Raw genomic sequence first — 22865 nt, 5'->3', positions numbered from 1 at the left:
CAACCCTACCTCGTTCCCAGCTGGCGACAGACTTTCTAAGTATGGAGATTCCGTCAGCTACCTTTAGCAAATGACTCCACTTTTGGTTCTTTCTATGATGCTGGGAACGTTTTAATCTTTGAATCAGCCCCTTGAAGATATATATATTTATATTTATTTATTTAAAAACCCACGTTTAGAAAGCGGCTCAAATGAAACGACCCTGGAATGTCAAGGCCATCTGGTTTATTAGCTCGCTCGCTCTGTTTTGTAGGGAATTTCGCTCTTTAAGAATGTTTTGTTTTATCTAGCCTGAGCCAATCAGAAACCGGGGAACTGGGCAGAGGGGGGAAGAGAACCTGTCTCCACGTGACTCTTTCAAACCCGTCCCCTTTGTCTGAAGTGCTGTTTTCTTCTTGCCCAGGCGGAGAGTTGCAGAAGTCGGGGCTCGGAGGCGCCTTTTCCGTACCGGCAACGCGGTCTTCGGCATTGTACGGAATCTGTCGAGGTGCCTCCCCCGGCCCGCTTTTCCTCCGGGTTCTCTTTACGGAGAGTCCTCCAAGGGTAGCTTGCCGGCAGCTGCCTGCGCTCCCCCGAGGCGCATGCAGCCTCCTCTCTCCGAGAGGCAGGAGGTGGGGGGAGCGGACCCCCATCCCGGGAGGGTCATGGCCCGCAGAGCCGTGCCTCCCTCGCTGTGGTCCGGCAACGAGCGGCTCCGCATTGGGGAGCGCCTCCAAGCCAGCCTCGCGGGGCTTTTGGAGCTGGATCTTCTGCGCGAAACGCAAAGGGAGGCGGTGGAGCGCGCCCTGGAGCGCCGCCAGAAAGATGGAGACCGGCAACAGGTGAGGCGGGAGGGGGGGGAGAGAAGAAGGGGGTCGGCGGGCTGGGAGACGCCGCGGCATCAAGCGTGGGCGAGCAGAAGGAAGACAATGGCTAGTGTTCTGGTGAGTTTGGGGTTCTTGCCAGCGGTGCTGGGCTCCGTGGCTCTTGGTCTGATCCAGCAAGGTGGTTTCCTATGATTTCTGGCTCAAAGTACTCAAGATCTCATTACATTGAGTCTCAGTGAGGAAGGCAGATGGACGATAGACGGCTTAATAATCAATAATTGTTTAGGGATCTCCAGGAGGTATCCTTGGGTTGATTATGTTGGAAGCAGGTCAGTGGCTCCTGGGGGATTTTAGCCTTTTCAGTACAGTGTGCCAGGCAAGACTGAGGCCAGCCCACCCTTAGCCTAGAGAGCAGAAAGTGGAGCTGGGGTGGTGTGGTGGAGTGGTTAGTGTCAGACTAGGATTTGTAAAACCCAGATTCAAATCTCCTCTCTGTCCATGGAAGCTTGCTGGGTGACCAGGAGTGAGTCCCATATTATCCGCCTAATTTACCACACAGGGTTGTTGTGAGGATAAAGTGGAGAATGCGAGAATCTTGGGGAAGACCAGTGGGGCATCCATTAAGTGAGTAAAGACTGTGATTTTTTAACAGCGGACCACTGGTTAATCTCACAAAAGCTCATGCTGGAATGAATTTTGTGGTAAAGAGCTATAATGCCATATGTTGTTATGAGTTGGGTAGGATGCCTTGCAGTATAACAAGCAAGAAAAGCAGTCCCTGCCCCAGGGACATTGCAATCAGTGTTCCCTCTAAGCTGAGTTAGTGTGAGCTAGGTCACAGTGTTTTAGCCTCCAGCTCACAGATTTTTGCCTTAGCTCAGGAAGGATGGCTCCAGAGCAAAGTAATTTATGCAGTAGCCAAATCGCTCGCTCACAACTTTAACGTCAGTAGCTCACAAAGTAGAATTTTTGCTCACAAGACTCCACAGCTTAGAGGGAAGCATTGATTACAATCTCACTAGGGTGGTGCTGGGGTGCTTGCAGCAGGAGGGGGAAGATAATGAAGGTAAATAGCAGAAAGAAAATGTCAAAGCAGCAGAACAAAGTCTGAGTCCAGCAGCACCTTTAAGACCAACAAAGTTTTATTCAAGGTATGAGCTTTTTTTGCAGAAGCACACTTTTTCAGATACAGTGAAGTGTGCTTGCAGACAAAAGCTTATACCTTGAACAAAACTTTGTTGGTCTTAAAAGGTGCTACCAGACTCGCACTTTGTTCAGAAAGTGTGTTCATTCTGTAAGTTTTGCTAGGATGGGTTATGTTTGGAAGTGAGATTGTTTAACGCAGGCTAGTCAAGCCTCAACCCTTACAAGACCTTGGGTCTGCATTCTTGGCTGATAAATATAAAATGAAGCAGTGGATGGTGAGGGAGTCTGATTAAAAAAACAACAACAACCCACAACCAACCTAAGTAGATCACACAAGATAAAAATGAGTGAATCCCAGGTTTGGAAGTGTTTAAATGGGTTTTATGTATACGTGTAAGTGAAATGGCAGCAGTAGGTCAATGTGGGGAGAGGAAGAAGGCGCTTCAGAGGGAACTTCCAAGAGGGAGTGGGGAGAGGATCAGTGGGGTGCATCATTCTCCCCCGGATCAATAGGATTTCGGATGAAATGGGAACTAGGGACTCAAGCCAAAAAGAAAAGTCTCTAGGGTGCTGCCGATGAGAGGGAGTGTAAGTGATGAGAGGGAGTGTAAGCGGCAGAATGTGAGGATCAGTGGGGTGCATCATTCTCCCCTGGAGCAATAGGATTTCGGATGAGATGGGATCTAGGGACTCAAGCCAAGAAGAAAAGCCTCTAGGGTGCTGCTGATGAGAGGGAGTGTAAGCGGCAGAATGTGGAGGCTACATAGGAGAAGGGTGATATGGGGTTGTGTGGGGGACTGTGAGAAGTGGGGGTTAGTTTGGGAGTAGAGGGGTCTGGTTTGTAGCAGTGGGGCATGCTGAGCACCTGAGCGAGGAAGGGCTGTGATGAAAACTAGCAAGACGAGACAGGTGTTTGGAGTGGGGGTGGTGGAAGAGGTTGTGAATGCCAACGTGGCAGATGGGTAATTAATGTACGAGACAAGCTTTGGAGAGGGGGGGGATGGTGCGGGAACGAGGCTTTTTGGAGCAGAGCCGTGTCAGAGGGACAGAGAAGGGGGGAATGGGGTTCAGCTGGGATGGTTCTCAATGACATCAGAATGATTCCATCAAATACATGCAAGCTTGTGCCATTCCTGGTTCGTCTGGGATAGCTTTTGCTCACCGGGCTCCACAGCTTAGAGGGAACATGGGCTCCTGCCCCCTAGATTCTGCAGTGGAAGCCTGAAATATGTGTTAGAAGGCACCCAAAAAAGTAAGGAGGCAATTGGCCCTTAGCAGCTGTCTTAGAGGTGCGCCCTTGGAGTTTGTTCGGATTGCTTTGTTTAACAATGCAGCATAACAGAGGCAGCTGGGCTAAGCTTGGGAAAGGATTTGCGGCAGTCACTCACTGCCTGACAAAGAGCCGTATGTTACTCAGAAGCTTGCAGAGATAACCTAGAGTCCAGTGGCATCTCGAAGATGAACCTGTTTTATTCTAGCATAAATTTCTGTAGGACGGGAACAAATCGGGCTGAAGTCTCTGAAAGCTGATGCTAGAATAAAAACTTGTTGGCCTTTCAGGTGTCCCCAGACTCCTGTTTATTCTTGTTGCAGTAGACAAACACAGCTACTCCTCTGGAATTACTACCATTGAAATACTAGTAGTAGTCTTCAAATGTTATTTCTGTTTGGTTCTAAGCAACTTCCATTGAATCAGTAGATTTGTCATGTGGATTTTCCAGCATTAGTTGGATGAAAGAGACATTGCAGGAGTTTATTTGAGATCAACCACGGGAGAAGAAAATGGTGTGTTAGGAATTTGCAAGTGTTTGAGTTGCATAGAATTCGTGTCATCCTGATGAAGTGTCCTGCGTCACCCCTGTGCACAAGAAGCAACTTAGATTGTTCTCAGCATAGGGACTGAAACCCTTTACTGTTAGGTATTACCTGTGTCAGCTTGAGGAAATGCCTGTAATCAGTCCAGAGAGATACCATTTTTGTTACCCATCTGTTTTTACCAATGTTCCCACTAAGCTGTGGAGTCTTGTGAGCAAAAATTCTACTTTGTGAGCTACCGGCATTAAAGTTGTGAGCGAGCGATTTGGCTGCTGCATACATTAGTCTGCTCTGGAGCCCTCCTTCCTGAGCTAGGACAAAAATGTGTGAGCCGGAGGCTAAAAAACTGTGAGCTAGCTCACACTAACTCAGCTTAGAGGGAACACTGGTTTTTACCCCCTGAATCTATCTTGCTGTCAGCTTCAGCCATATCATGTTGGAAGGCTATCCTCTGGCTAAATAATGTGCTCTCTGAGAACGGGAGACTCTGATCCATTTTGGCAGTTGTGAGTACAGAAACAAGGGGGAGGGAGTTCTGGATTAATGAACACAGAATGCTTTTTGGAAAGAGAGGTTGCAGATACCCAGCCATTGCTAGTGGTCACAAAACACACAGACTCCTTTTCATCCTACACTTAAACCTGAATCTCCCTTGGTCTTAGAGAGATACAAGGAAAATTTCTGGCCTTTTTGTCATTTCAGTCAAGAGGCACCATTCCTTCTCTTTTTCTTCCTCACAGAAACCAAGGTGCAACCTGACACCAGCAATACCACTTTCTATCTACTTGCTTAGGAGCATTAAACACAGTAATTCTGGCGAGAACGGGCCTTAAAACTGCGAAAGCCTGAAATATTTTTATTTTTTCCTTCCCTCCCCTCCCTTTCTATTTTGCAATATCCAGCCCGCCGAAGGCGACTGGTGAATTCAAAAAAGCTCGTGTTCTTTTGGTTGATCCTAATAAAAAGTGTGATGTGGATTGTGTTTTGTTTTTAGGATTCTGTTTTTAACAAGAGCCAGGGATGACGTCACCACAGCAGTTTAAAAGGGCACAGGGAAATGCTTTCTTACGCTTGTTGAACTTGGGACTTTACTGCACTCACTCTTGTCAGTGCTGAGCTATGGACCTTCTCCAGTTCTCCAAGAGCCCGAGGCGGAGGCTTTCCCCCAGTCCTGTTATTTGAGCTTCTTTAAAAGAAGATGCTACAGAGGGAACCTGGGGCCTCCTGCGTGCGAAGCATTTGCTCTGCCACTGAGCAATGTGCCTTTCATTCTCCCAGGGCCCCAAGATCCTCGGGGATCAACCTGAGCTTCTGCAGAGTTGATCTTCTCCTGACCCCTTCCCTGGCTTCCACATACCAGGCGCTTATTGGATTGTTTGCATTTCTCAGCCTGGCTGTGTCCAGAGTTTCTTTTGGAAATAACATCTTTTGTACACTCCAATCCACCCGAAGCAGGGAATCTGAGAAGGAAGGCACTCTGGGGAATTCCTTTGGCTTTCCAGGCTGCCGTTTGAAGCTGAGGCCTCTGCAGTTTTCGGCCTGGGAGGCGGAGGCCAGGTTCTTTGCCCCTGTGGCTTGGCGTCTGAGATGTGGGCGTTGGCCAGCCGGTCCCCCATGCGCAGCCAGGGAGAGCAGAGCAAAACAAAACACCTGTTGTTCCTTACGCGCACTTCCTGGTTGGCAGGGCTCCTGCCTTCCACTCGGTCATGGGGGAATGAGCACCTGTCTGACGCGGGCTCTGTACTGTGCGCAAAGTGGTGGTGGTGGGGGAGAGGCACAAGCTCTCAGAGAAGAGAGCCCCTTATCCATGTGCAATGCACTTTCCCCTCGGACATTTTGTTTTTCATACTCTCCAGTCTTCAGGGACCCCTTCTCAGATGGCCTGCTAAGAACCCCACTGATTGTTTGCCTCGAGGCCCATTGCCCATTGCAGAGGATTCTGGGAAGCATTCCACAGTATGACCCAAGCAAGGGCTAATCAGGCCTCGCTGTCTCACTGCAGGAGCTGCGCATAGCAGAGGACGATTGCTAATAATGGACATGCTTTCCTTCTCTCTGAGAAGCCCCTGAAACGTTTTGGTTAGCCCCAGGGTTCCCCAGAGCTCAGTGAGAACACCATGATGTTACTGTAGACATCAGGAGGCTCAGAGGGGAGGCAGGTTTCCCGGTGCAAGGAAGTTGTCTTCGTGCTGTGCCACTTGTGGTAGAAATTGAGCACAGTGTGTAGGTGCGGCAGTTCCTGCCTGTCGCATGGGTTCAGGAGGAGGGATTACTGTAAGCAGCTGCCTGTCTGCCAGTTCCTTGTTGCAGAAGAAGAAAGTTGGACGGACGTGCTGTGAACCGAGCTACATGTCGGGCTGATTTGCATGGAGTGGCTCTTGCCAGGCTGTGGAAGCCTCTGCGTGTTTAAATGCCCCACTGCACATTTTTAAAAAACCACACACACCACTCCCTGAACGTAGAAAGCTTGAGGTGTCAGGGAGGAAACTGCCTTCTCCTTGACACACTAGCTTTCTATGCTGCAGGGAGCTGTTCATGTTTTATTATATATTTATGTGCTTCCCTGATGGGGACCCAAAGCATTTTACGCTGTTTTCCTCCTCCTCCATTTAACTTCGCAACAACAACCCTGTGAGGTAGGGTTAGGCTGAGAGTGTCCCCAGGTCACCCAGCAAGCTTCTGTGGCAGAGTGGGGATTCAAATCTGGGTCTTCCAGATCCTAGTCTGACATTCTAACCGCCAAATCAGTCTTGACTACACCACACTTAGATGGGGGGAAACATGAAGTTCTGGGATCCCTGCCTTGCAGTGTGACTTGGTACAGTCCAGCAAGAGCTGCTCGATCAGTCTGTTTGCATAGCTCAGCTCTGATGCTTTCTCCTAGCATGTGACAAGGTGGCTGCGTGCGGCATGAATGAGGCTTTTGATGTGGTGCTTACCTGGCTACACAGGCAGGCCTTGAATCTTTCATTGTTACTGTGTTTGTAGTCCACCTTTCCCATTGAGACTCAAGGGGGGTTACAAAACAAGAAAGCAATACAATACAAATCAGTATAAGACTTACCATGCTGTGGTAAGCAGTGTGCCTTCCTTAGAAATATGGAGAGGATTTTTACAGCTCGTTCCTCCCTCCCTTTCGTATCCTGCCTTTCTCCCTCAATGGGCCCCCAAAGCGGCTTACAGCATTCTCCTCTCCTCCATTTTATCCTTACCACAACCCTGTGAGGTAGGTTAGGCAGAGAGAGTGCAACTGACCCAAGGTCACCCAGCAGGCTTCCATGGCACAAGTGGGGATTCAAACCCTGGGTCTTCCAGATACTAGTCCAACACTCTTAATCACCACATTACGCTAGCTTTCTGCACTGTTTGGTAATACATGGATGCAGGGCCTTTAAATAAGTCGGGGGGCACTGATGTCACAAAATAAAATAATAAAAAATTTTAAACTCACTTTCGTAGCATTCGCAGTCTGCTTGCCTATGTGGGGAAGCAAGCTGCGCTTGGGGAAGGGGTGGTGGTGGGGAGTCCTCCAGGTGGCCCGGAGAGTTGAGGGGCCTGGGGGCTGCATGGAAGTCGGGGCCTTGGCAGGAAGTCAGGGGGCCAGGCCCCGAAATGCCCCACTGTAGCTACGGGCCTGCATGGATGATAAACACCATGTGTGTAATGCACAGGTGGAAACTTTGTATCTGTAAATAATTAGTCTTTTTTTCTTTCCCAGGTGGGCCCTCTTCTTTCCCCCGTCCCCTCTTAGACAGCTTTTTATAGAGCAAATGGATGCCTGGACAGGTGGTGGCTGCCATAAAGATCTCCCTCCTCCTTGGGAGGGGAGAGGCCGGTGCACACCCATGAAACCTAATCATGTATAAACAACTTTATCTTCCAGGCTGGCGAAGGCAGGTGGTGCTTCTGCAGGCAGGGGAATGTGTGAGCTTAACATGGGGGAGGGTTCCAGGTTTGTTTGTTTCAGGGGGGCGCAGGGGGGGAGATCCTCCCAGCAACTTGGCCTGGGAGGACCTTTTATCTCTGTCGAGGTGGGAGGAAACGGAGGCATGGCCAGTGGGGTAGCTTGCACGGTGAGAAGCAGCCCCTGGCCTCTTTCTCCAGGGTCTGACCCAGCTGCCAATCAGGCAGCCTGTGTGGATGCAGTGAAGGTAAGAAGAGCCCTGGTGGCTCAGGCCAAAAGTCAGGCTGCTCCGGCATCCTGCTTCTGGGAGGCTTGCAGGAAGGCAGACAGGCTCCGTCCTCCCTCTCCAGTATCCAGCTTCCGTCGAGATTCCATTTAGATTTTTTTATTTACATTATTGTGACTCATGGCTATTGATAGACCAATTTATGAATGGTCAAATACATTCTCCCCTGCCTGCCCTCCAAGGAACTCAAGGCAGCGAGCGTGACTCTCCCATCCCCGGTTTTATCCTCACCACACCCTTGTGAAGTGGTTTCAGTGGGGCAGCCGTGCTGGGCTGCAGTGGTACTTTCAAGGCCGGCAGGGAGCTTTGACTCTTGAGACCTCGACCCCTAAAATTGTGTTGGTCTCCAAGGTGCTACTGGACTCAAATCTGCCTGTGAAGTAGGGGTAGGCTGACAGGTTGTGACTGGCCCAAGGTCACCCAGCGAGCTTCCATGACGGAGTAGGGGTTTGAACCTGGGTCTTCTGAGTCCCAGTCAAATGCTGCCACGATTATACCACACCAGCAATCCCTTCAAAACCCATCTCTGTGCCCAAAAGTAGCCTATATGGTAGCTCTGGTTCTCTCTTTTTTGGGGGGGGGAGTATTTTGCATGTGTGTCTGTACGTGCGCCTGCAAATCATGGTTGACTTCTGGTGACCCCTAGTAGGGCTTGGACATTGCAGATGTTAGAAATGGAGGACTTTGCCCCATCTCCTGTCTCTGACTTGAGAGATGAGACCAAAGTTTAGAAAGATAAGAGAGGTCAGGACCAATGTCCCCTCTAAGATGTGGAATCCTGGGAACAAAAATTCTACTTTGAGCTGCTGGCATTCAAGTTGTGAGCGAGCAATTTGGCTACTGCATGAATTCGTTTGCTCTGGAGCCCTCCTTCCTGAGCCAAGACAAAAATGTGTGAGCCGGAGGCTAAAAAACTGAGCTGGCTCACACTAACTCAGCTTAGAGGGAACACTGGTCAGGACACACAGAGCATCCTTTCCTTTCTGCTCTCTGACCCTTTCCTTTGAAGTAGGATGGTACTCTTAAGGGCAGTTTCCTGTGTTTCTGCTCTCTCATCTCTCTCTCTCTCTCTCTCCCACGCACAAAAGAATGTGCAGGATCTCTCCATCTTGCACTGTGGAGGCTGGACATGCATCCAGCACCCAATACCATCTAGTTAGAGTAGGTAATGTATATCGGTCTCTTACCCGCACTCTCCAGCATGTATTTCCTTTATTAAAAGTTACTTTATTAGTTTGAGAATTGATTGCTGCCTCTGTGTAACTTTGCAAGTCTGCTGCCACACCCAGCTCCAGCTCTGTTGCATTAAAGCCTGGAACGCTCTGCTACTTTTTGTGGTTCCCTGGCAGTACCAAGTCCAGAGAATCCAGCATCAGAGAGGTGAATTACTGTTGCCTGCCTCTGCGTCCTGGCCCTGGTACTCCATGAACTCCCTTCCAAGTACTTGCGAGGGTCGACCCTGCTTAGCTTCCGAGACCTGATGGGATCGGGCTTGCCTGGGCTATCCAGGTGAAAGGCAGCTCTGGTTCTTAGTTTGGTAGTTCCAACGGGGTAGCCGTGTTAGCCTATTGCAGCAAAGTAAAGATGCCCAGTGGCACCTTAAAGACTAACATTTATTGAAGTATGAGCTTTTAAGGGACAGAACTTGTTTCATCAGCTACCGTAGGAGAAATATTATTTATTTATTTATTTATTCATATTTTTATCCCGCCCTCCCCGGAGGCTCAGGGCGGCTAACAGGGCATATCGCCAAATAAAATAGAAAACAGTACAAAATTTTTAAAATACATCAGCATTAAAACAATATTAGTTTATAAATAAGCCCCTTAACGTCAAAGAACCACATGCTGGAAAACATGGTTTCAGCAGGTAGCCGTGTTGGTCTGCAGTGGAAGAATCCGACTGAAGCCCAGTAGCATCTTAGAGACCAACGAGACTTTCAGGGTATCAGTTTCCAAGAACCTACGCTTCATCAGATCTGACGAGGGGTGCTTTGACTCTCAAAAGCTTATACCTCGAACATCTTGTTGGTTTCTAAGGTGCTAAAGGTAAAGGTTTCCCTTGCTCGAAAGCCAGTCGAATCTGACTCTAGGTGGTGCTCCTCTCAGTTTCCAAGCCGAAGAGCCAGTGCTGTCTGAAGACTCCTCTGTGGTCATGTGGCCCTAGACACCGAGGTGCACGGAACACTGTTACCCTCCCACCGAAGGTATTTCTCTACTTGCAATTTCTTGCTTTCGAACTGCTAGGTTGGCAGGAGCTGTGACCAGAGACCGGAGCTCACTCTGTCACGTGGCACTAGGGTCTCGAACTGCTGAACTACTGGCCTTCCAGTCTGCAGGTCAGCATCTTAACCACTGAGCCACCTTATAAGGTGCTACTGTTCTGCTGCAGTAAGGGCTGTTCGTCTTTAAGCTGGATGTCTCTCTCAGTGGGTAGGCCTGTTGAGGGTTCTGAACCCCAGGACCTGTCTGGTCCTACCAACTGTGCTTAAATGGCCCCTTTATTCCTGAGGTGAAAACGCTAGGCTAGGTTTGTGGCCCAGGTGGGAAGCCAGTCTATCCTGACCTCCTCTATCATCTGCTTGGGTGACTGACGCCATGCAAACCAGATTTTAAAACTGTGCCTGGGATCCAAGGAGCTATTTTAAGTCTGGCCAGTGGGAACTTTGACTTCGAAGAACAGACTTCTTTTCTTCTCCCTAGAGGAAGAAAGCTGAGCTCTCTCCCACAGTTTCAGAAATGGTTGCATGGTTGATGTGGCTGAATTATGGGGAGCTTCCCTGCAGCATGCTGAATGAATTGCATGGCTCTTTTGGATCTTGGCCTTTAAAACTGAAGCTATTTTTCTGTAATTACCGTCTCCATAGATAGTGCTTAATGAATTTATAATACGAGTAGTGCCAGAGCTCGGGTGTGCCTAGAGGCTCTCCCTGCCTATAAGCCCAGATGGACACGGCTCCTCAGTGGTGAGGGAAGGGCACTTTGCAGAGTGCAGAATTTGTCTTATTGGGCTGCATCCACCAAAAGAAGCTGCTGTGGAAGACAGAAAAGGAAAGGACTTTGCTTGATTTTGCTGTTATCACCGCACCCCCCAGTCCTGTGGTTCATTTTGCTTTTGAGGTTTTCCTGATCTTCGGCGAGGCATTTCAGGACAAGTGGCAGACCACTTGGAAAGATAAACTCCGCCAACACCTTCTGTGAACTCTTCCAGGGGATCCAACCTATTATCAGGGGTCATTTCGTAGAAAAAGAGCTAGGGGAACTCATTAGCATAACTCATTAGCATATGCCACACCCCCTGACATCAGGGGCCCGGCGGTGGACCTGCAAGGCCAGCGGGAGTGCGAGGAAGCCCCGCCAAGGCCCTCCCTGGCCCCAGGCAGGCAGGGGTGGGGAGAGGCGGGGGGGAATCAACTTGCCCTCCCTCTTCTCCTGCCTCCTCCTGGCTGAATGAGGGCTGGAAGTGGGGTGGCCGGAAGCAGGGGGCGGGGCTTCATCGTGTGCCCCGCCCCTCACCCGGGGGAACTGCGATCCCCCGCGATCCCCCCCGAATCGACCTCTGCCTATCGTACTTCAGACAGCACAATCTTTGATTCTGTTCACTTTCCCGCAATCAGACTGTTTGTGTAAATGCTTCCCCCTGTGTGAGGTTATTTCAACCACAGTGTAAAACTCCCAGATCTTTGCCTCTTCCTCCAGGTATCCTCTCTAGGACAGAATTTGTGGGAGGGGTTAGATCCATGTGTGGGGGGATGTGTGTCCCCCCCCCTAAAGTCAGCTTCCCTCTGTTCCCTGCTTTTAAGGTGGGTGCAGCCCTCCTTAAATCAGAGAGAAAAAGAAAAGAGAGCAGGTGAATTGAAGGGGGCAGCGGAAAAAGGAAGTTGGAACAGGCCACACAAATGGGGGGGACGAACAGAGTAATATAGCACGCAAGGAAAAAAGAGGGAGAAAGAAAGTCTCTAAACAGCCATGTCAGAGCAATCCACGGGGGGCGGCCTAAGCCAATGGGCAACAGGGACAGCTGCCGTTGGCCCCGTACTTAGGGTTCCCAGCACCAGGTTGGGAAATACCTGGACATTTGGAGGGTGGAGCCTGAGAGGGAGGGGAGGGACTTCATTGGGGTATAATGCCAAGGCACAGAGTCTGCCTTCGAAAGTTGCAGTTTTCTCCAGGTGAGCTGATCTCTGTTGCCTGGAGATCAGTTGTAATAGCAAGAGATCACCAGTCACCACCTGGAGGATGTATATCAAAAATGAGAGCTCACGGGAGGAGATTGTATAAAGACACTCAGTGAATGAATTACGAACAAAAGCAGAAAAATTATATTGTATGAAACAATTCAAACAGTTTGAAATCTTTGTTAAAGAACCCCCCCCCCCTTTTTTTACGGAGCTAGGAACAAAACGTACTTGATACAAAGGGAGAATACAATTAGAGTCCACAATTCCTTTGTATAAAATACTTCAGGAGTACAATAGTTCCACGTCATATGTGAGTGCAGCTATACACGGCTGGCTTAAGAACATAAGAGATGCCAATGTTGGATCAGGCCAAAGGGCCATCCAGTCCAACACTCTGTGTCACACAGTGGCCACACTGCCACGTTCACGTTATGCTTCTTCAGATAGCTGGTACTCTTTAGCTGTGAACTGAAAATTATATTTCCATGTCATATTTACTATATTACCTGGAGGTTGGAAACCCTACCCACACTTGAGGAACCCAAATGCCCACGGCCCCAACCCCGGGGGGGGAGGTAAAGGAGAAGAGCAGGCTCCAGCTGCCGGTTCTATCTGCCCCATCTGTGGAATCAGGCAGTTGACTTCTGGTGGTAGGAATGGCTCCCACCCCACATAGGGTGAGGGCCACCACTTGCATGGCCCCGGGTGGGGGCCTGGCAGTGGGGTGGCAGAAATTGTGAGGCGGTGTCCTGGATATTTTGCCCAGGACCCCAGAATTACTAAGACCACCCTTGCTCTTGCGATGCCAACCATCATGTAAGGCAAACGTGTACAGTGACTAAGCTGTTATTAAACAGTCTAGGAAACTGGGTTTTTTTAACTGCGCAACCTACGTAGGTTTATCACACTGCTGTTTGTGGACAGCACCACTGCTCCCCTCTAACCTATGGAGTCGTGTGAGTAAAAATTCTACTTTGTGAGCTACCGGCATTACAGTTGTGAGCGAGTGATTTGGCTGCCGCATAAATTAGTTTTGCTCTGGAGCCATCCTTCCTGAGCGAAGACTGTGAGCTGGAGGCTCAAAAACTGTGCACTGGCTCACACTAACTCAGCTCAGAGGGAACACTGGACAGCACCGACATATTTCTGGCAATGTTAGGAATTTGCAGATTTGGCCTTTACAATTGATAACGTATGGGGTTAAGATTCTGGTATTGGCTTTGTTGCACAGTGTTTTTGTGTATTACAGTTCAGATTGGTTTTCAAGTTTCTACTTACTTTTCAGTTTAGGACGTTCCCTTACCACTTTGCCCTGACCTGGATGGTCCAGGTTAGCCCGATCTCATCAGATCTCGGAAGCTAAGCAAGTTTGGCCCTGGTCGCTATTTGGAACGGGAGGCCGCCAAGGGAATCCAGGGCCGCTCTGCAGAGGCAGGCCATGGCAAACCACTTCTTTTGCTTTGTCTCTTGCTTTGTCTTTTTCTTTGTCTCTTGCTTTGAAAACCTTATGGGGTTGCCATAAGTCAGCTCTGACTTGACAGTACTTCACACACACACACACACTTACTGCTTTTTTAGTTCTGATTACAAATATGCAGAACCGTGGTTGTTGGAACTGAAGCTGAGTTAGGTCGGAGGCTCACATTTAAATCCTCCTTTAGCCTTTCTTTTTTTTTTAACCTCACCCTTGGTTCGCCTTATCTGTAAAGTTGGAGCAATATTGATCTAGTTCACAAGGTTGTTGTAAAGGCAAACAAGATAGGAGATCATTGTAAAGCAATTTGTCTGTTAAAAGCTATGAAGGAAAACTGCTTGTCTGTAGGTTCCCAAGGAAGTGTTTTTCGTTCACCCAACATGTAATTAACTTATGGAATGTACTGCCGCAAGACAGGATAATGGCTTTAGGCGGCTTTTTAAAATAGGATTAGACAAATCCATAGAGGATATGTCTGGTGGTGGCTATTAGCCGTGAGAGTTAGGAATGGAGCCTCCGTGGACAGAGGCAATGTATTAGTGTAGTGGCTGGGCTGTGAATCAGGATGTCCTTAACTGGAATCTTGCTTGCTTCCTTGGACTCTCTGGGAGACCGTAAGCAAGACAGATATCTCTCAGTCTCCCTCTTTCCATGGCAGCTGATAACAGGGGAGGCACATTTTTTTGTGCACTGCTTGTGGACTTCCTGGATACACCTGACTGGGCAGTGTTGGACACTAGATACTGGACAAGGTAGACCTTTGGTCTGATCCAGCAAGGCAGTACTTTAGTCTGTTGTAGAAGATAGCACTGTTGAGAGCTGTTAGCCCTGATGGAAATAAAGAACCTCCATGTTTGGCGACAATATACCTCTGAATATCGTTTACCGGGGGGGGGGGACAGATAATAAGGGGACAGCTGTTGACCATGGCTTGTGGGCTTCCCAGGAACATCTGGCCAGCCATTTTTGGGTGCAGGAAGTGGGACCAACTTGGTGCAATTCAGCAAGGCCTCTTCTGTTCTGAGGTGCTATGCAGTGTTCACGAAATGATGGTATTCCTATGATCACGTTCTTCAGTGGTTCTTGCAGGCAGCTGGCCATTTTTGGTGCTGTTGTACTACATGTGAACACATGAAGCGGGGTATACTGAATCAGACCGTCCATCCATCTGTTGGTTTATAAGTTTCAGCACCTAGATCTCTAAGATCTACTTGACAGCTGTAATAATCTAGATTCAGCCAGTTTGGACTGGGCAGAGCTGAGGCTCAGTCAGAATGAGTCAGCACTGTTCTGATTGGCTGGCCATGTGTATATATGTAGCAATGTACCACTGTATTTTTCCCCTTGACGGTGGATGGAGTCTGACGAAGCGCTTTGTTGGGGAGCTGTAAATACTGTAAATAAATTCCTGTATATAGTTACCACTGGACTGAGTAAGTGTGATTTACTATTGGAAGCCTCTGGTGAGTGAAAGACTGCTGAGAGTGCAAACGTGACTGAGGTGCTGGTTCATACTACCACACGCACTGCGCGACACCATCAAGGCCAGTATTGTCTGCTCACAGGGGGCAGCTCTCCGGGGTCTCAGGCTGAGGTCTTTCACATCACTTACTGCTTGGTTCTTTCAACGGGGGATGCCGCGGATTGAACCTGAGACCTTCTGCGTGCAAAGCAGAGGCTCTCCCACTGAGCCACGGCCCCTCCCACTGTATGAGGTCTTTAAAAACAAAACACCATTATGGAATAAATCTGACAGAATTTAAATCCCACCAGTGTGTTTGGGGTTCATAACGTCTGAGGGAAACTGAGGCACAGAAGTAAAAATGTGAGTTGACAAAATGGCAGGACTTGAAACTACACACTGGAATTATTAGTGTGGTGTGTGTGTAGCCATGGCTGAATGGCTGCTTGGCTTCCTCACACACGCGCAGCCCGCCAGCCACATGGCACGTGCGTCTGCCCGGCTCTCTCGCCGCTTGAATGACTAACCGGGAGGCCCCCAAACAATGCCAACAGCTGCCTGGCTTAAGAGAAGAAAGAGCGGCCTAGAGAAAGGAGAGGCCCCCGGGGTTCGTATTTCACTCCTGCTGCCTCAGCACATGGGCCTTTCTCCCCCTACTTCTTGCTCTTGTTGAAGCAGCTGCCTTAACTGGTTGTGGGGGGAAGGGAAGCCTCTATAGGCATGTTGTAACCACTGGCCCTTCACGGCCCGCGGAGATCAATAAATCTTGCAAGCCCGGAGCAGCCAAGCTGCCTCTTGGAGACCAGGTGCAGTGGGAAGGAGAGGCGCCGGCGAGCGTGGAGATAAGCTTTGGCATGTTCACTCTCTGAAGTCCTGCAACCACTAATGCCTGGGATTTTGGAATCTCTTGACTGGCGGCATCTCTGCGTGGTTTAAGAGATCTTGGATAGGTTTGGGGCTCGCTTCAACGCTGGATTTCTGCCAAACCTGAGTGAGCTCACCTCTAATAAAAATTGGAATTGTTTGGGCGGTAGTGCATTTCCAAAACTGTATGTATATATAGAAGGGCTAGAAGAGAAAGAACCTGTGGAGCATGAATGAGAACAAGGAGGGTTGGATCCCATCTCACAGAACCATTCCACTTGCCCTTCACGGGAACCTTTCAAAGAACCTTTCAAAGAACCTCCTCGCGCCAGGAACAGATGCTGCCATTAGTCAAACAGATTGGTGCAGTCCATCCTTACTGTTTCATGGTACTTTGCACATGTTTTATTTATTTAATTTATATACTGCCCCTCCCCCCAAAGGGGCTCAGGGCAGTTAACAACATTTATAAATACAATTCTAACATGTTCTATAAGATAACTCCTACAAGATAATGACTCAGCCCTACCCCACCTTCCTGAGTAGATATAAATTACCTGCCTACCATTTGCGCCTAAAAGATAATGACTCAGCCCTGCCCCACCTTCCTGAGTAGATATAAATTCCCTGCCTACCATTTTCTTCTCGCCTTGACACAGAGAGTACGCCATCTTTCTGTGTTATACCTCTGAGGATGCCGGTCACAGTTACTGGCGAAACGTCAGGTTCTACAATGCCAAGACCACAGCCACACAACTTGGAAAATCTACAGCAACTAATGAACGCTGGCCGTGAAAGCCTTCAACAGAATATATATTTGTTTTTTTTAACAAATATATATTTTAAAACAGTAATTTTAAACATTAAATTTTAAAACAGTAAACCAGCAATAGTCAAACCAATCAGATGGCGTTAGGCATTGTGGATCTTCCCTTGGGGGAAGAGACGGGGAGGCCAGGCTGGATGATAAACCATTACTGTCCTCAACCATGGGCCTGGCGGAACATCTCTGTCTTACAGGCCTTGTGGAACAGTTTTAAGTCCCGCAGGGCACAGATATCATTAGGCAGAGAATTTCACCAGGCTGGCGCCAGGGCGGAAAAAGCCCTGGCTCTGTTTGAGGACAGCCAGACATCCTTTGGGCCAGGGATCACCAGGAAGTTCTTATCCCCAAAATGTAGTGGTCTTGGGCAAGGGGGGATACTGGGAGAATGGTCCCTTTTTCTGTCATCCTGACAACTACCTTCTAAGCCAGTAGCATATGCTCTAGCTATCCCTCTACCTGCTAAATCACTATCCTTCTAATAGCCCCTATTTTTGCTTTTGGGATGAATATCTCCGTAAAATGTTGCTAGGGTGAGTGGCTGGAGGCTGAGGGTTCCCCAACATGATACTCATGGGCTCTTGGTATCTGGTGCCCACCAAGCTTTTCAGAAAGTAGGTGGGATCTTTGTAAGGCAGATGCTTATTATTAGATGTCCTCCTTTGGCAGCCATTTTGGGGTGGCCCTCACCAGCCCCTCTCAAGATTCCGAAGGTGCCCACAGGCTTGAAAAGGTTGGGGACCCCTACAAGATGTTAGAATGAGGCATGGGATTATGCTTGTCTTCAGCTTGTATCTGTGTCAGTGAATGCACCATGAAAATGAAGACACCATGTGGGACACATACTGCATTTTCACATCCTGCACAGCTGGAGAGGTATGTTTTGAAAAGGTGATAGATAATAAGCTGTAGGACCATTGGGTGGGCCTACAAAGCATGCATGCAAGGAGGAGGCAGAGTTCACTTAGTAGATCATCCGCTTTACGTGCAGGAGGTCGTGGGTTCAGTTCCTGGCATTTCCCGCTCAGGGCTAATTCACATGTGATGTAATTCTTACGAATACTACAAGGACTTTGGCTCACTCATAAGGTTAGGGTTATCAAGTCTGGGTTGGAAAACTCTTGGAGATTTAAAGGGATGGTGGAGTTTGGGCAAGGGAGGGACCTCGGTGGGGTATGCCATAGAGCCCTCCTTCCAAAGTAGCCGTTCTGGTGGACCTCCTGATGGCACCTGGGTTTTGGTTACTGTGTGGCACAGAGTGTTGGACCTGATCCAATATGGCTTCTCTTACGTTTCTATGTTAACTGTTTGGGGAGGATCTTTGCAGCAGGGTACATGTGGCTCTTTTGTTGCTGCTCTATATAACATGCACTCAAAAATAATGAATTTGTCCTGATGAAGGGATCGGGGGCAGGGGGACTTACAAATCAAGTGACCCTGTTCAAGAGAATGGCCGGTTTTTCTCCTCATTTCATTCCAGACAGGGGTAGGACATCTAGGGTACAGTTCTTTGAATCCACAATAAAACCTTACAGCACTGTGTTCAGATGGGCTGGCTACAGTGGTAGGCTAAGGAAGAGGTAGCAGCCAGGGATGTGCAGGAGACTTTTTCAGTGGGATGAAGAATGTTGTGTGACTTCACAGGCTTGCCAAGTTTTCAGTCCATCCAATCACAGTAATTGCATTATTTTTGAGCCGTAAATTAACATGGGTGTCTCTTAAAATTTTATGAATTTTATACCTCTAGGCTATAGCTGTTCCAAGCCACTTTAATATAAGCAAGTCAGAGCAGCAAAGGTTGGACACAGGCCAAGGGGGGTATCCTTCCCTTTTGGAGAGTATAAAGAAGGGCTGGTTGGCTGTAGTTAAGGTGTACCATTCATTGACTTGTTTACACTGTTCTCATCACTCTTTTCCCTCCCAGCTTCTTTCATGTCATCTCCTCCCCCACAAGTTCCAGGCAGAAGGGCTGTCTATATGATAGAAACACTGGACTAGATCTCACGAAGATGTTCCTCCATAAATAGAACAGATCTGTGGGATCCAGTCTGTTCTGCCAAATTATGGCTTGTACTGATGATATCTTAGAACCCAGTACGTGGTTTGCATTTCCAAACACAGAAGCGAAGTATATGTCATCTTTTGTTTTCTACAAGCACAAAACCTCTGGAATTGGAATGATGGTACTGATTCTGGGTTGGCAATTTAGCAATCACATCAAAGCATACATAGCCCCATAAGCGCAGTTTGCAAGCCCCCCTTTGAGCCAGAGCTTCTGATTCTGACCTGTCAGCCATTTGCAGACCACGGTTGGTCATTTGGGATATTGCCTCTAACCGTGGTTAAGCACCCTTGGCTATGGCTTGGTGGTGCCTCAGTTGAGCCTCTGTTTTGTGTTAGGCAGTTTGATGCAGCTGAAATCTATTCCATCCTTTGCCTCCTCACATCAGCTCCTGCCTATGGTGTTATATGACTGTAAGGTATCTTTGTACTTGTTGGGCATATTAACCCATCTACTCCCCTTACATGTGACTTTGGATCAAGCCAGAATGCCTCTGGTGCACTCTTTCTTTCCCATTGAAGGGCTCATGTCACATCTTTTGCTGAAATCTTTATTCCGGATCCCCTTAACTCTGTCCCAACATTAAGCTTTTAGTCCTCATGATTTTTCTTGTCTTCCATCTTCTTTTCTGTACAGGCTCAGCTGTCTTTAGCACAAAGTTAAGGTAAAGGTTCCCTTGCTCGAAAGCCAGTCGAGTCTGACTCTAGGGTTGTGGTGCTCATCTCCGTTTCAAAGCCGAAGAGCCAGCGCTGTCCAAAGACATTTCCGTGGTCATGTGGCTGGCATGACTAAATACCAAGGCGCACGGAATGCTGTTACCTTCCCACCGAAGTGGTACCCATTTATCTACTTGCAATTTCTTGCTTTCGAACGGCTAGGTTGGCACAAAACTGACCCTTAAAATAGATCCAGCTAGAACAAAGTATTTTAAAGCGCTAGTGATTTTCAGTGGAAGAGATCTGTAGGCTTGTGTTTACTCAGAAGTAAGTTCCACAATATTATGTTCAAAAGAAGTGTGCAGAGGACTAGAGATGTAACATTTCTGCAAATTTTGAAGCCAAGGGGGAAAAGTGGGCATTTGTAGAACAATGGAAACTTTGGGGGGGATTAAATATACACAATATTTATTTTCCTGTCAAATCTAAACTTCTTTTACTGATTTAGCAACATAAAATGTATGTTTATAACTTAGTTTGCATATAAAATTGTACTATTTGTAGGGTTTCCAGCTCCGAGTTGGGAAATACCTGGAGATTTTGGGGAGGGGAGAGGCCATAATGCCATAGGCTCCTTTCGCCAAAGCAGCCATTCTCTCCAGGGGAACTGATATCTTGTCACCTGGAGATCAGTAGTACTCCCAGGAGCTCTCCAGCCATGACCTAGAGCAGGGGTGGCCAAACTTCCTTGATGTAAGAGCCACAGAGAATAAACATCAGATGTTTGAGAGCCGCAAGACATGAACAGATATTGCACGTTTTTACTGGTAAATATGCAAATTTGCCTTTTGTTAACATTAAATGAGACTGCCAAAAATAATAACAAAAGCGGTAAAAGCAGATATTGATAATGATATTTATTTGTCCAATGATATTTGTTTGCTAATGATATTTAGCTTCCCCAGCCCGCCCTGCCAGGAGCCGTACAATATGTGTGAAAGAGCAGCATGCGGCTCCAGAGCCACAGTTTGGCCACCCCCGACCTAGAGGGTAGCAACCCTAACTGTCTGGCATCTTGGTAGAATTTAAAAGTATAACTGTCTTGGTTTTTTATTAGAAAAAAGTTCAAATATACCCAAGTACTTGAGAGCAGTGTTCCCTCTAAGCTGAGTTAAGTGTGAGCTAGCTCACAGTTTTTTAGCCTCCGGCTCACACGTTTTTGTCTTTGCTCAGGAAGGATGGCTCCAGAGCAAACCAACTGATGCAGTAGCCAAATCACCTGCTCACAACTCTAATGCCAGTAGCTCACCAAGTAGAATTTTTGCTCACAGGACTCCACAGCTTAGAGGGAACATTGCTTGAGAGAGCAGTGCTAACTATAATACCATAGAATGTGTAATGGTGTCAAATTGTTCAGATTTAAACAATAAACATATTGTTGCAAATATGCTGGTCATCTCTGCAGCACACATAGGAATTATTATCTAATGCTGTAGATTGTCTTATATAAAATATATCATACTACACATTTTGAGTGAAATCGTGCCTTAAAAACCATTTCACTTGTTCCAAAGGGGAGAAAAAATAGATTTTGCTCGTGCTTCCTCAGAATTCCCACTAAACTCTACAAACGACAGCCGTAAACCTATGCTTAACATCTCTCAGGGATTTTGGTATAACTTTCGGCTGGATTGTCCTCATAATAATTAATTTTGCACTGGAGACTAAAAGTTTTCCAATCCAGGTTTCCTCTTTGCAACCGAGGAAAGTGAAGTTATTCTCCAGAACTATACAAACTATATTAAGCCCCACGTTAGTCATGGAATGCGGAAGAGGAAAAAGTCAAACAATAAAGGTAATCCTAACAGTGATCAGCTGATTTATAGCATGTTCTCTCCAAGTTTCACATTAGCTAACTTAATTGTCCAAATGTTTATTCTTGGAGTTCAATATAGGTTAGTAGTGAACTGGAGAGGATTTGCGTCCGTGATGAATGGGTAGAAATGGGTATCATGTAACACAGAAGAATTCTGCTCTGCCTTGGCTAATGAGTTTAGTAAATATACTTCCAGGCTCTTCTGTACCGTGCTGCCAGGTCAGACCCTTGCACTGAATTGCTGCTGTGGTGGCAAAGCCCGGGAGCCTAGCTGTGCCAGTGGCTGGAGCTCAGCTTCCCACTGTAGCAGTGGTAGAGCCTGGGAGCTGTTCTATTCTAATAGCCAAGTTGGCCAAATCTGAGGATACTTAAATCTGGTGGCTGGAGCTGTGAATGAGCAAGATAGATCTTTCTGCAAACCTAAACAGGGCCCTGGGTTTAGAAAAAAATCTGAACACTAAAAAAGAAAAAAATACATTGGGTGGTTAAAAAAAAAACCCCAAATGATTAAAAGGAGTGCCTGTAGCTTTAAAACATGGATTCCCTCAGTGGTTGTTTCTAGGCAACCACAGCATTCCAAGGCTTGGTTTCTGTGAGTAAAAGCCAGGGGGAGGGGGTAGGTTCCTTTCCAGGGCTGTTTTGGCCTATGGGGGAAGAGATCAGAGCCAGGCCTGACAGTAATCACTGGGTAATTTGATTCCAAGTGACTTGCATGACTCATCTAGGCCTCCCTACATGCTGCTCTTCAACACCAGCCTCCTTTGAAAGCCAGTGTTGTGTAGTGGTAAGATCTTCAGAGTAGGATCTGGGAGACCCAGGTTCGAATCCCCATCTTGCTATGGAAGTTCACTGGGTGATATGGGGCCAGTCACCTACTTTCAGCCTAACCTACTTCACAGAGTTGTTAGGGTAAAAATGAGGAGAGGAGAATGATGTAAGCTGCTTTGGCCCTTACTGTGGAGAAAGGTCGGGTATAAATGGAGTAAATAATAAATATAACTGAAGATGGGAGATGAATGGCTGAGAAGGAGATAATGAAGCTAGGAAAGAGGAAAGTATATGAGGGTTGCCAGAAGGAAGGAAAGGGGAAAGTGATGTGCCCCTCCCCCAACACGATCTTGAGTGTTCCCTACCATGCAAGAGGGCCTGGCCCAGTAGCTGGCACCGCACAACTGGTCTGTAGTTTTCCTAGGTAGATGCTACTGGGGAGGGAAGGTATACTGGCTTGTAGGCTCCAAGTGTCAGGTGCCAGGGGTCAGGCAACCCAGGGTTGTTCAGTCCAAGGTCAGGTTCCAAGAATCAGGCAAGGCAAAGTCAGTGGCTTACAGTCTTGGGTGGTTTTATAGCCACTCATCTCAAGGTCAGGCTTGCAGCTAGCTGCTCAGAAGTGATCCTGCAACTTCTCATCTTTGTTATCAGCAAACAGTTGGCGTCGGGCTAGGAAACGTGCACTTTGCTGTCTTGTCTGCAGCTCTGTTCTCAGCCTTCATTTGTGGTGCTCTAAGGGTGTC

At 47.8% G+C, this 22865-nt stretch overlaps 1 protein-coding gene across 1 annotated transcript in view; it reads left to right on the top strand.

Moving 5' to 3' along the window:
• LOC107111235 overlaps window positions 1–22865 on the top strand; it is a 35957-nt gene that overhangs the window by 1257 nt on the left and 11835 nt on the right. The window contains exon 2 of the mRNA XM_015412176.1: window positions 404–821. Coding sequence (XP_015267662.1) covers window positions 404–821 — 418 coding nt within the window. The remainder of the gene's footprint in view (window positions 1–403; window positions 822–22865) is intronic.

Source organism: Gekko japonicus, unplaced genomic scaffold (genome assembly GCF_001447785.1).
Source record: "Gekko japonicus isolate JY-2015 unplaced genomic scaffold, Gekko_japonicus_V1.1 scaffold2386, whole genome shotgun sequence".
NCBI classification, from domain to species: Eukaryota; Metazoa; Chordata; class Lepidosauria; order Squamata; family Gekkonidae; genus Gekko; species Gekko japonicus.
The sequence above is the reverse complement of the archived record's forward strand: the minus strand, read 5'-3'. Positions and strand labels throughout refer to the sequence as shown.